Raw genomic sequence first — 15,071 nt, 5'->3', positions numbered from 1 at the left:
AATCTTTACATCAGCACAATTTTGGAAACAATTTTTTTTTTGCTAGGACGTTATAAGGGTTAAAAGTTGACAAGCGATTTCTCATTTTTCCAACAAAATTTACAAAACCATTTTTTAGGGACCACCTCACATTTGAAGTGAGTTTGGGGGGTTAATATTACAGAAAATACCCAAAAGTGAGACCATGCTAAAAACTGCACTCCTCAATGTGCACAAAACCACATTCAGTAAGTTTATTAACCCTTCAGGTGCTTCACGAGAACTAAAACAATGTGGAAGGCCAAAAAGGAACATTTTAAGTTTACTTAGGAGCCAAATTTTTTTATTTTCACAAGGGTATCAGGAGAAAATGGACCACAAAATTTGCTTTGCAATTCTTCTGCATATGCCAATACCCCATATGTGGGGGAAAGCCACTGTTTGGACGCACGGCAGGGGTCAGAAGGGAGGGAGCACCATTTGACTTTTTGAGCGCAAAATTGGCTGGAATCAATGGTGGCGCCATGTTGCGTTTGGAGACCCCCTGATGTACCTAAACATTGGAACCCCCCCAATTCTAATTCCAACCCTAACCCCAACACAACCCTAAACCCAACACACCCCTAACCACAAACCTAACTCTAACCTAACCCTAATCATCATCCCAACCATAACAACCCTAACCCAACCGTAACTTTAGCCCCACTCTAGCCCTAACAGAAAAATGGAAATAAATTTTTTTATTTTATTATTTTTACCTAACTAAGGGGGTGATAAAGGGGGGTTTGATTTACTATTTTTTTTTTATTTTGATCACTGTTATAGGGTAAAAATTTCCTATTGTTGCCAGGTGCCGGCTGTCAGATCTCGGCGGGCACACTGCGCATGCGCCCACCATTTTCTACCCGGAAGACGCAGGGGGACAGGACCAGGGTATGCAGGAGGGTCCAAGGACCACCGGAGGAAACAGGGGTGAAATCGGGGGATCCCATTTCTCTCTCTTCTGATGTGCGATCACATGAGAGGAGAGAGAAATTAAATGGGAAATCAGACTTATTTTGCGGTCGCTGTTATACCGTTAATAACGGTGATCGCAACACTGGGGTTGATAAAAACCGACCCGAATCATGTTCTCTGGTGTCTCAGCTATCCATGGTAGTCAAGACCCAGGAGAAATTCCGACTCTGGGGGAAGCTATACACTTATTTCTCAACGTCGTTAAAAAGTGGCGCTGAGACGCAAGTACCCTTAACTGATGCCGTTCAAGCAGATCGTTTAATTGAAGAGTGATGCAATTGTAACTCACAACCAGCAAACCATGTCAGACAAGCGTTTAAATAGGATGAGCTATTTGAACTAAATGATAGAATAGCCATCATTACATCACAACATTGAACATCGGGCACTATGTTCACACAGAGATAATCTGAGCTGTAAGTGTCAAATCCTGTAAGTGATACTAAATTATTTTGAGTACATGAATTAAATTGCACAAAACGTCCCATTATACTGTAAAAAGAATATTTAATTGAATTACCAAAGCATATTTTTTTGTCAAATATGTACTCGACCCATCCAGAATATATACTCATTCCAATGCTTCAACTGCTATTTAACTATTGGCTGGGAACACAGTCGCCCCTATTTAGGACTTGGATTTCTACTACTTCATTCTGTCGGTCAAATCATTGTACGAGTGAACAATCTCCATTTACAATACACAATTACAAAATTGAACAAGAATTTTTTTGCACACCTGAATGATTTCATGCACGATGGACGATCGTTATTGGACACATCGTTCAGTCGCTCAACCCATTCACATTACACAATTAGTGTGCACAATAGTGTTACCATTAGAATCTGGCAGATTATCAAAGCCAGTGTAATGAGCCTTAAAATGAGAAAATTAGATTGTCATAGGGACTGGTGTGTGATGACAGCCTCTGTAAATAAAATGTGCTATACAAGCTTCTCAATGTTATAGTATAAAAAGAGAAACATTGTCAGCAATTGCAACTGTGCACAATTCAAAGGAAAATTCTACCTCAAAACAAAAAATAAAAAGTGATCAGTCCCGTACATTCGGTTGTCCCCATTAATATTGGCAGAAAATTCCCCGTTTGCAAAAAGCAATGTGTTGCCAATAAAATATTTTTTGCAGACATTAACAATCTAAACACCCGGTGAATTTGCCTTTTTTTTTTTCGTTTGTCATGCGATTGTTGTCAAATTTAAGCTGGCCAATAAATGGGAATAAGAGTCCCTGATTCTCGGTCCATCTACATACACCTTTGTTGTTGATGCCACTTCCTTTTAGTTATGTCCACAATCAAAACGCACCTTCACTCACATACAGTTTGTACTTAGAAACTGCACCTTGATCAGGGTAACAGGATGCAGAAAGATGCGCTTTACTAAAACCAATCTGTGTAAGGCCAAAGCCCCATTACATTTTTTAGTATCACACGTCGTCTTTGAAACTCTGGAAAACCCCCCAAATTTTCAATGAGGAAGATGCTTTAAACGCGTTTGCGTTTTATGTCTAACCATCTTTTGGTCGTTTCCTTGCTTTTTCGTTTTTGCCCATAGTTAGGTTTTTCCAATTGTCTTTTTGACTGGCATTTTTCAATAGTTCTGTTTGCCAAAATTCCATAACTGGAAGTGTTTGAGTGGGTTTCCTCCCACACTCTAAAGACCTACTGATGGTGAATTTAGACTGTGAGCCCCGATGGGGGCAGAGATGATGTCTGTAAAGCGCTGTGGAATATGATGGCAGATTTTTTAACAGTTCAACACAATAGGACATTGCCCAACATAACACACCTTTCCACAGGCTCTGCAGTGATGCCTTCTCCAAGTCAGTGTAAATTCACTAGTGCACATCATGCACATTGTGGCTCTGCCATCAGGGATCCAGATTGGTGCCTTTGAGCCAAGAGAATTATCTCCTCCTTCTTCAGAGTCAGTCTGAAAGACAAAGAAGCAAAATATTTTGTTGGGTTAATTCTTGCATAGTGGAGATCACATACGCAACAGAATAGCCTTTATGCTACCTAAAGGCCCTTTACATTTAGCGCATTTAGCGATGCACCAACGATCCGACCCGGTCAGGATCGCTGGTGCATCGCTAAATGATCGCTAGTGAGCTGTCACACAGGCAGACCTCACAGTGATGCAGCAGCGACGCAGCGAACGATACTCACCTTTCACACACAGCGATCCTGGCGTCCTCCCGCCGCCTCCACGCGTCGCTCGTCGTCACAGCAGGAAGCTGACGACGAGAAATGGAGCCGGACATTCTCGCGCGATCAGCGATGGACAGCGGGGGAGCCGGTCGGAGGTATCACACACAGCGATATTGCTAGCGATATCGCTATAACGTCACAAAATCGGTGACGTTATAGCGATATCGCTATGTGTAAAACCCCCTTAAGAGAAGCACACCTTAGAATAGAATATTTTAGGACTAATTGCATCCATTGTGTGCAGTTTACTGTATACTTGGCATCATGATTAATTTGTGATTATTCAACACCTTTCTTTGTTGCAAATCAAAACTGGTTATTTTTTTAGCAGACATACCTCTTCCAGACTTTTAGCAGGATTGAAAGTAATTTTCTTTTTGGCATAAGCCTCTATTGCTGAAGAAATTGCATCAAGCCAATCATCTCTTTCAGTGGCAGAACTGTTAAAAAGCAAAAGAAAATAAAAAAATAAAATAAACGTATGGAATCTCAGATGACAAAGGCACCAGACAAGTCATCTATTTTTAAATATTTTACAAATATTTTGCATATAATGTGCATTGTTGTCACAGCAGCATTGCTTCACTATCTGAATTGTACTTAAATGGTGTCCTAAAAACAAACCACCAATTAATAGGATAAATTACAAATGTATAATTGCTGGAATCTGATCGCTGGGACTCTCACTGTTCATGGGAACAGCGGTCCCAAGTTCTTCTGTGTGAATAGAGCAATGGTGAGCACATGCAACATCTGCTCCATTCACTGACTATATGAGGAATGGCCAAATATGCTCTCCACCACTCCACTTACATAAGGCAATCCACCAAGAGCAGGCTTTATTCTGTGTGAGACATGTCTTCACAGACATCCCTGCTCTCAAAAGTCCTCCAGTAGAGCTGTGTATGATTACAAAATTGCCAGAAGCAGAGAGGAGTTTGATACCAACACAGGTTTCATGTCATGGCAGTCAGTGTGGGGGAGAGGAAGCACAGCAGAGCCAACAGCACTGCCAGTGGAGACCTGTTAAAAATTATTTCTAATCAGACAAAGCTCAGCTCTGCTGTACAGCCCCTCCTACATCGACTGCAGAGATGAAAGCTGGAAGGTGTATGTAATCACACTCACATCTGTTCTGCTCAGGACTTTGAGCTCAAGACTTTGTAATCACACACAGCTCTACAGCAAGAGCAGATGTTCTGTAATTACATATTTCACACAAACTATTGTGGTGGTTTATATTTATTTCCCTCTGTTCCTGTCGGCTTACGACTGGTCAACATCACGCAGGGTAATAAGTACATACCCTCAGAGACAAATCTCTGGTAACACCCAGTTGGGCTTAACACACTGCTCAAAAAAATAAAGGGAACACTAAAACACCTAGATATCACTGAATTAAATATTCCAGTTGCAAATCTTTATTCACTACCTAGTGAAATGTGTTGAGACTAAAACATAAAAATGATCAATGTAAATCAAAATTAACATCTCATAGTGGTCTGGATTTGAAATGATACTCAAAATCAAAGTGGAAAAACAAATTACAGGCTGATCCAACGTCGGTGAAAGTGCCTAAAAACAAGTAAATGATTCTCAGTAGTGTGTGTGGCCTCCACGTGCCTGTATGACCTGCCTACAACGCCTGGGCATGGTCCTGATGAGGTTGCAGATGTTCTCCTGAGGGGTCTCCTTCCAGACCTGGATTAAAGCATCAGTCAACTCCTGGACAGTCTGTACTGCAATGTGGCGTTGGTGGATGGAACGAGACATGATGTCCCAGATGTGCTTGATTGAATTCAGGTATGGGTAAAGGGCAGGTCTGTCCACAGCATCAATGCCTTCATCATGCAGGAACTGCTGACACACTTCAGCCACATGATGCCTAGCATTGTCATGCATCAGAAGGAACCCAGGGCCCACTACATCTGCATATCACAGTTTGAGCAGACACATGGATGTTAGTGGAATACTGGAGGTTATTTTGCAGGGCTCTGGCAGTGCTCCTCCTGTTCCTCCTTACACAAAGGAGGAGGTAGCGATCCTGCTGCTGGGTTGTTGCCCTACTACGGCCCCCTTTACGTCTCATGGTGTACTGGCCTGGCTCAAGGTATCTTCTCCATGTTCTGGACACTGTGCTGACAGACACAACTACCCTTCTTGCCACAGCTCACAATGATGAGCCATTCAGGTGGTACCTGAGTGCAGGTAGGTTGTGGGTTGTAGACACTGCCTCAAGCTACTGTACCTCTAGGGGTGAGAGCAATGACAAATTGAAAAAGAGACCAAAACAGAGGCCCAAAAAGATGAGAACAGAGAAATGGTCTGTAGTCATTCCCTGCAGAAACAAACACTCTTTTATATGGATTGTCTTGCTAATTACCTATCACTTTTACCTATTGTCTGCTCCATTTGCACAACAGCAGGAGAAATTATTCACAATCAGTGTTGATTCATAACTGGACAGATTAATTTAACAGTGATTTCAAGTGTGATTGACTTGGAGTTACATTGTGTTTCCTTTATTTTTTGGAGCAGTGTATAAGTTATAACCTGAATTTCATAAACTAATCTCTTTGCAACGGAACGGAGAAATTAAAAAATAGTAACTCTTTATTCAGTTCTGCAGCCTCTATTCCACAATGTGGCCAGATGAATATGCTCAAATTGGTGAAAAAGTCCTCTTTAACAGTGTAAATTGGTCATGCACAGGTCAGGAAAAGCTCAGGAAGAGATGACTACACCCCGTTTGGCTGTAACAGTACCACTGAAGCCTATGATTGTCTTTCAACACTAAGATGACTAGAACAGCGTGTCATCAGAGAAACAACCGGAGCGACCTGAGGTGGATTTACGGTGTGACTGTAGGGAAGTACATTAACATTGTACAATACCTGGCGGACAAAATGAAGGATCTCTCCACACTTTCTATATTCAGCTCATTCTGATAGGCCTCCTGTGTTGGCTTTCTTACCTTGAAGTACAAAGCACAGTAATAAAATATTGTGCTACGCAGTGAATTATAAAAATATACATAGCCTGACAATAGGTTATGCACAAAACACCTACCTTCATCCCAGCCAAGGAAAGCATGTTGTTAAGCTTATACATTGCTGACTGAACAGGGGTGGTGTATAATAAAGTATCGTTCATCTGAAGGGAAAAACAGTTATATTCATTAGATAAAAAAATCGTATTGCACTCGGCCCAATATTAAACTTTAGGGCATCTGTGATCATTTTCTCATGCCGATTCAGCATGCAAAAACAATTGCAGCACGCTGCGAATGCATCCGAGAATCGGATCGCACACACACATATAAGTCTATGGGTGCATGTGAAACATCGCACTGCACTTGGATATCACCCTAGTGCAGTACGATTCCCAGGCACGCCGGCAATGGAGGAGATGAAGAAATGACCATACTTTCTCAGTCTCATCCGCACTTGTGCGGCGATTCTGTAATGCGAGAGGAGCGGAGCACAGAGCACTGACACTTGACTCACACTTGCAGCACAGCAGGAGCCAAGTGTCATTAGTACATCGCATCAGATGATCTCGCATCAAATGCTATACACTAATGGGACTCCGGCCATAGAGGCAGATTTATCAATTGATTCTTTTTCTTTTTTTTAAATTTAAAGGGATTCCCTGACAATAATTTTATGTTCAAACACCCTATAGTCTAATAATGTCTCTAATGTAACACAACTAAGCCTTCAGATGCTCACTAGCTAATTTACTTGTTTTTCTCTAGATTACTGTGTCTCCCTGCTTAGTGTGAAGTAGCCGATTCTTCAGTGCTGCCCATGTATCCACCATAATCTACATTTCCCATAACCATCTGCTTCTTCTCCAGGCTCCATGCTATGCCCCATGCACACATAACATTGGATACTTCTCCTACTGCTCTGAGATATGCCAGTGGCAGGTGTGTAACTAGCAGGGGTTGCAATTACAACAACCTAGGGGGCCCAAAAAGTCCCTTTGGCCTATTTAAAAAGACCAATATTTTTCAAGACTCACATTAATTGGGGGCACCGTGGGAGCTTTTGCATTGGGGCCCATAAGCTTGAAGTTAAGCCACTGGCTAATGGCCACCAAGGCCAGAGCTGTCAAAGATTATTTCAGCTTTCAATAGTTTATCATAAATATAATTCTTGTTTATATAAAGGGCTACAATTATCCAATTCTGTAGGAGTTTCATAGATTTATTCCCTTCATGTGTCGTTGCTGTGAGCAACAAAGTTTCCTTTTTAGATCTAGATAAAAGAAGCTCAGTGGATGCATATTGTATTTATGGGTAAAAGGCAGGGGCTGAACGACTATGTATGACTATGGGTCGTGCATTATATTACAACTATGACTATGTTCTGTGCATTATACTGCACAGATGACTATGTTCTGTGCATTATACTACATGTATAACTATGGGCTGTGCATTATACTACATGTATGACTATGGGGGTGCATTAACTGTATGGGGGACTATGTTCTGTGCATTATACTACATGGATGACTATGGGCTGTGCATTATACAACATGGATGACTATGGGCTGTGCATTATACTACATGTATAACTATGGGGGGTGCATTAACTGTATGGGGGTCTATGTTCTATGCATTATACTACATGTATGATTATGAGCTGTGCATAATACTGTATGTAGGACTATGGGCTGTGCATTATAGTACATGGATGACTGTTCTGTGCATTATACTTCATGTATGACTATGGGCTGTGCATTATACTACATGTATGACTATGGGGGTGCATTAACTGTATGGGGGACTATGTTCTGTGCATTATACTACATGGATGACTATGGGCTGTGCATTATACAACATGGATGACTATGGGCTGTGCATTATACTACATGTATAACTGTGGGGGTGCATTAACTGTATGGGGGTCTATGTTCTATGCATTATACTACATGTATGATTATGAGCTGTGCATAACACTGTATGTAGGACTATGGGCTGTGCATTATAGTACATGGATGACTGTTCTGTGCATTATACTTCATGTATGACTATGGGCTGTGCATTATACTACATGTATGACTATGGGGGTGCATTAACTGTATGGGGGACTATGTTCTGTGCATTATACTGCAAGTATAACTATGGGCTGTGCATTATACTACATGACTATGGGGGTGCATTAACTGTATGGGGACTATGTTTTGTGCATTATACTACATGGATGACTATGGGCTGTGCATTATACTACATGTATAACTGTGGGGGTGCATTAACTGTATGGGGGTCTATGTTCTATGCATTATACTACATGTATGATTATGAGCTGTGCATAACACTGTATGTAGGACTATGGGCTGTGCATTATAGTACATGGATGACTGTTCTGTGCATTATACTTCATGTATGACTATGGGCTGTGCATTATACTACATGTATGACTATGGGGGTGCATTAACTGTATGGGGGACTATGTTCTGTGCATTATACTGCAAGTATAACTATGGGCTGTGCATTATACTACATGACTATGGGGGTGCATTAACTGTATGGGGACTATGTTTTGTGCATTATACTACATGGATGACTATGGGCTGTGGCTGTGCATTATACAACATGGATGACTATGGGCTGTGCATTATACTGCATGGATAACTTTGGGCAGTGCATCATACTATATGGAGAACTATGGGAGACACATCATACTGTATGGAGGACTATGAGGGATGCATTATACTATATGATGGGCTATTTGGTGTATTACACCAAATGGAGGACTATGGGTAGTGCAATATACGTCTGCTGTGGGGCCCCATGACATGATATTCGCCTCCGGTGAGTATAATGGTTTATTTTTTCTATACATTAAAGAACAGCGGCAGAATGGAGACACATACCAGGATGTCCTGGGCCCCGTTCTGCCACTGATCTTTAATATATACAAAAAAAAAAATACGTATTGCATCGGGGCCCATCAGACTCTACTTGCGGCACCGGTAGGAGATGTCCATTCTAACATATACAGTGCTGTGCAAATTAATTGGGACAAAGCATTTTTTTTTGCACATCACTGCATGGGTGCAAATATCCATGATCTAGATTTAAAATACCGTAAATAAATAAATAAAATGGACATCGGTAGTATATTGGTTGGTCCTTTTGCATCTGTCACACAGCCAGCAGCGAAGTCAGAGGAGGAAAGCCGTTGCTCCTTTGACAGGTGCAAGCGCAGTGCCCATGCCCAGTCTAACCATGTATGGGTAGTCTCACTAAAGTAAAAAGAGGATACCCACAGTATAACAACAACAAGTACCCACTGAGCATGTGCAGCCTGTTATGAAAGAACTCCATTGATTGGGAACAAGGCCTCTGACATGCAGATTTTCACAGGGTGATGTCTGGTGCAGCAAGCTCTTTTGAAAATTGACTGAATTTGGCAAGTGCATTTTAATATTCTAAACCACCGATCTAGGATTAATATTGTGAGAATAACCTTTTAATGCTATGACAACTGTATTTTGAGGTGTAATATGTCAAGAATAGTTACATACTCCAAGTGAACACTACTGGGGAATGAGAACAGCACAGTTCAGGTTTCTTTTATTCAACATATTTGGGCAGAGGGGGTACAGTACTCCATATAAAATGATAAAGGAGTGAATAAGCACAAAAATACATAAATTGTTTTGCTTTTCCATTGGGCTATATGCATCGGGCTACTATGGTCTATGGTCAATAATGGATTCTCAGGCATGTTTTCACTAATCTGGCAACTTACCAAAAAAAACATACGTGGCTGCATGACCTTCCTGGAAAGCTTCATCAAAGTCCCTTCTTTCAGAAAAACCTGAGCCAGCAAAATCAAACAATAAAACAAAGAGTAAAGAATATAAGAAACTACCACAATACAATAAAAGATCATCTTGTTAAATAGAATTTGCCCTCTACATCTTGAAATATTCTGTCCTGTTTGGAAAACACCAATCAAAGGGCTCATTCACACGACCTTATTTTTGGCCCGAGTGCTGTACATGGAAAAATAAAAAAAAAAAAGGACAGCACTCGGACCAAGGTTATTTAATGCAGCCAAGCAGAAGTGCGATTATTCTCAGTGACAATCTGAGTGTGAGAAAAAGCATGCACTAGTGTCTTCCGTAAATCGGATAAAACCCACCTATTCAAGTCTATGGGCGCGTAAAAAATCAGATATTATACAGTGCCACAGTACAGCATCTGATTTGTAAGAATACATTCCCTGTAGCCCAGGAAACTGTAAATGGTCTTGCAAATGATTAATAACTGCTGCATAAAACAGATTATATATGGAATGCTCACAGATGACAAGTGAGAAAATAAATGTCTGGATGAAACTTTAATCAATTTTTTTTTTATACAATTATGGGAACCTACCCTAGGGCCGGGATCACACTACCGTGTGTGATGCGAGAAACTCGCACGAGTCTCTCGCATCAACACCCGGCGCTGCTGCCGACACTCAGGACCGGAGCTGCGGCTGCATAGAAATACATGCAGCCACAGCTCCGGTCCCGAGTGTTGATGCGAGAGACTCGTGCGAGTTTCCCGCATCACACACTCTAGTGCGATCCCGGCCTAATACTGAGCCTTCAACCAAACGTAAGCTTATTTACACTTGCATAAGAGAACAGTATCATACATAAAGTACGAATCACATGTAGCAAGATTTTCTAAAATCTGCAACGATTGAACCAATGCCTCCATACACATTAACCTAACATCAGCCAAGCATGACAACAATCAGCAAGCTCAGCCAACGGTCTAATGTGTTTGTGGGCCTCCCGATGCCCCTCTCTGTCGAATGAGATAACTATCCAGGCTTGTCTGATTTTGGACTGTTGATCCTTTAGCTCTCGGCGAGATAAGCTGCCACCAGAGGAGCCCAACAGCGGCCCTCTAGTAGAGAACACAAGTGCGCTTACCAGGGTGAGCGCTCACGTGTATGGTGGAGTTACGAGACCACTGCCGGCTCAACAATCGGATGAACTACTGTTCATCTGACATCTATCAACTGTGTATGAGGTCCTTTGGAAAGCTAACATTTAGTAATGGCAAGCGATAAGCTTTAGTGACCACTGAGCAGTTATCTCTTGTTACAGCTGTATAATTTATGAATGCAAACATATCCCAGTCAAATCACTTACATATGGCAGGCAGACGCAGTCTCTGATCACTTTAACCTGTCACAGTTATTACTGCTGAGCGTTTAGAAAAGATTTGCTTTTACAGCTGAAACTGTATAGCAATGTAGCCCTCTCACTGGGCCCAGTTGTTATAAACAAGCTATAATCTGACTCCCTAAAGGTCTACCCACTTCAATAAAAGGGTCATACAGAAAGAATTATCATAAAACTCCTCAAAAGGATCTCCTCCTCATGTTTATTCTGCAAACACAATACAGCAATTCGAGTTAAAGAAAATCCTGGTTTAGATCCTTAATGACCAAAACCTGAAAAGGCCTTACTGACTGTCCATTTTTTTTTCTTTTTGCCTTTTTCAGAAGCATTTTTTCCCATTGATCTGGCTGTATGAGAGAGACAGTGTTGGTGCAAGATAAACTGTATCTTATAAATTTGTATTTCTAAATCAAAATTGGATACTGGGTGGTTGTAGATCTTTTTTTTACATTTTAAACCATACTACCTTTTGAATAAATTCTTCAAAGTTAATAGGGTTATGTGGATGCCTACTATGTGTAGGTGTTTTAAATATTTTATTATATGTATATTATATACTAGCTATTGAACCCATTCTATGCCCGGGTGGCGAGCATTTATATTGGTATATGGTCTCCATCCTGGTATGGGCTGCTTCCATCCTGCGCCCTAATTTTGTCATGTGCTGCTACCATCTAGCGCCCCCCATCCTGTCATATGCTGCTCCCATCCCACACCCCCTTCCTGTCATGTGCAGCCCCCATCCTGCACCTTCATCCTGTTTTGTGCGCCTCCATTATGTCATGTGCTACTCTCTTCCTGTGTCCTCATCCTTTCATGTGCTCCCATCCTGCACCCCAATCCTGTCATGTGCTCCCATCCTGCGCCCCAATCCTGTCATGCGGTGCTCCCATCCTGTGCCCCCATCCTGTCACGTGGTGCTCCCATCCTGCATCCCCATGCTGTCATGTGCGGTTCCCATCCTGTGCCCCCATCTTGGTATGTGCTACTCCAATTCTGCGCCCCCATCCTGTCATGTGGTGCTGTCATCCTGCGTCCCCATCCTGTCATGTGGTGCTCCCATCCTGCACCCTCATCCTGTGCCCCCATTCTGTAATGTGCTGCTCCCATCCTGCGCCCCCATTCTGTCATGTGCTGCTCCCATCCTGCGCCCCCATTCTGTAATGTGCTGCTCCCATCCTGCGTCCCCTTCCGGTCATGTGGTGCTCTCATCCTGCATCCCTATCCTCTCATGTAGTGTTCACATCCTGTCATGTGCTGCTCTCATCCACCGTCCCAATCGCTTTTCTGTAAATTGACAGGACTGCACAGTATTGAAGGGTGTATGGATGGGGTCATATGTCAGGAGATTTAGGCCAAAAACTTCCCTCTCTCAGTAAAAGCATTGAAGATGGATCATGGCTGGGTCTTCCAGTATGACACTGACCAGAAACACAGCCAGGGCAACTAAGGAGTGGCTCCGTAAGAAGCATTTCAAGGTCCTGGAGTGGTCTAGCCAGTCTCCAGACCTGAACCCAATAGAATATCTTTCGAGGGCGCTGAATCTCAATGTTGTTCATTGACAGCCCCAAAACCTGAAAGATCTGAAGAAGATCTGAATGGAGGAGTGGGCCAAAATCCCTGCAGCAGTGTGTGCAAACTTGGTTAACAACTACAGGAAATGTCTGACTTCCGTAACTGCAAACAAAGGTTTCTGTAACAAATATTAAGTTCTGTTTTTCTATTGTACGAAATACTTATTTCATGCAATAAAATGCAAATTAATTATGTACAGTTAGGTCCATATATATTTGGACAGAGACATTTTTCTAATTTTGGTTCTAGACATTACCACAATGAATTTTAAACAAAACAATTCAGATGCAGTTGAAGTTCAGACTTTCAGCTTTCATTTGAGGGTATCCACATTAAAATTGGATGAAGGGTTTAGGAGTTTCAGTTCCTTATCATGTGCCACCCTGTTTTTAAAGGGACCAAAAGTAATTGGACAATTGACTCCAAGGCTATTTCATGGACAGGTGTGGGCAATCTCTTCGTTATGTCATTCTCAATTAATCAGATAAAAGGCCTGTAGTTGATTTAAGGTGTGGTGCTTGCATTTGGAAGGTTTTGCTGTGAAGGAAACACGTGGTCAAAGGAGCTCTCCATGCAGGTGAAACAAGCCATCCTTAAGCTGCAAAAACAGAAAAAACCCATCCGAGAAATTGCTACAACTTTAGGAGTGGCAAAATCTACAGTTTGGTACATCCTGAGAAAGAAAGAAAGCACCGCTGAACTCATCAATACAAAAAGACCGGGGCGCCCACGGAAGACAACAGTGGTGGATAATCACAGAATAATCTCCATGGTGAAGAGAAACCCCTTCACAACAGCCAACCAAGTGAACAACACTCTCCAGGAGGTAGGCGTATCAATATACAAATCTACCATAAAGAGAAGACTGCATGAAAGTAAATACAGAGGGTTCACTGCACGGTGCAAGCCACTCATAAGCATCAAGAATAAAAAGGCTAGACTGGACTATGTTAAAAAACATGTACAAAAGTCAGCACAGTTCTGGAAGAACATTCTTTGGACAGATGAAACCAAGATCAACCTCTACCAGAATGATGGAAAGAGAAAAGTATGGCGAAGGTGTGGTACAGCTCATGATCCAAAGTATACCACATCATCTGTAAAACACAGCGGAGGCAGTGTGATGGCTTGGGCATGCATGGCTGCCAGTGGCACTGGGTCACTAGTGTTTATTGATGATGTGACACAGGACAGAAGCAGCTGAATGAATTCTAAGGTATTCAGAGCCATACTGTGTGCTCAGATCCAGTCAAATGCAGCCAAACTGATTGGTCGTCGTTTCATACTACAGATGGACAATGACCCAAAACATAAAGCCAAAGCAACCCAGGAGTTTATTAAAGCGAAGAAGTGGAATATTCTTAAATGGCCAAGTCAGTCACCTGATCTCAACCCAATTGAGCATGCATTTCACTTGTTAAAGACTAAACTTCAGACAGAAAGTCCCACAAACAAACAGCAACTGAAAACCACCACAGTGAAGGCCTGGCAGAGCATCAAAAAGGAGGAAACACAGCGTCTGGTGATGTCCATGAGTTCAAGACTTCAGGCAGTCATTGCCAACAAAGGGTTTTCAACCAAGTACTAGAAATGAACATTTTATTTACAATTATTTAATCTGTCCAATTACTTTTGGTCCCTTTAAAAACAGGGTGGCACATGTTAAGGAGCTGAAACTCCTAAACCCTTCATCCAATTTTAATGTGGATACCCTCAAATGAAAGCTGAAAGTCTGAACCTCAACTGCATCTGAATTGTTTTGTTTAAAATTCATTGTGGTAATGTCTAGAACCAAAATTAGAAAACTGTTGTCTCTGTCCAAATATATATGGACCTAACTGTAAAAATCATACAATGTGATTTTCTGAATTTTTTTTTAAGATTGTGTCTCTCACAGTTGAAGTGTACAATAAAAAATTTACAGACCTCTTCATTCTTTAGTTGGAAAACTTGCAAAACTGGTAGTGTATCAATTACTTATTTTTCCCACTGTCTTTTATGGTGGAGCACTGGAGACAAACTTTTTTTTTTAATTTATCATCTTTGTAAAGGTTTTATACATTTGTTTTA

At 41.6% G+C, this 15,071-nt stretch overlaps 1 protein-coding gene across 3 annotated transcripts in view; it reads right to left on the bottom strand.

Annotated features, from left to right (window-relative positions):
- FGD6 (FYVE, RhoGEF and PH domain containing 6) overlaps window positions 1-15,071 on the bottom strand; it is a 212,273-nt gene that overhangs the window by 45,129 nt on the left and 152,073 nt on the right. For all 3 annotated transcript variants that reach the window (XM_073573217.1, XM_073573215.1, XM_073573218.1), the window contains 5 exons: window positions 9,992-10,060; window positions 6,297-6,380; window positions 6,122-6,201; window positions 3,565-3,667; window positions 2,806-2,949 (listed from right to left, as the gene is read on the bottom strand). In XM_073573217.1, coding sequence (XP_073429318.1) covers window positions 2,806-2,949; window positions 3,565-3,667; window positions 6,122-6,201; window positions 6,297-6,380; window positions 9,992-10,060 — 480 coding nt within the window. The remainder of the gene's footprint in view (window positions 1-2,805; window positions 2,950-3,564; window positions 3,668-6,121; window positions 6,202-6,296; window positions 6,381-9,991; window positions 10,061-15,071) is intronic.

The sequence above is a fragment of the Dendrobates tinctorius genome, unplaced genomic scaffold (genome assembly GCF_039654945.1).
Source record: "Dendrobates tinctorius isolate UK_male_01 unplaced genomic scaffold, ASM3965494v1 ptg000035l, whole genome shotgun sequence".
Taxonomy (NCBI): domain Eukaryota; kingdom Metazoa; phylum Chordata; class Amphibia; order Anura; family Dendrobatidae; genus Dendrobates; species Dendrobates tinctorius.
This window is presented reverse-complemented; position numbering and strand designations above follow the sequence as displayed.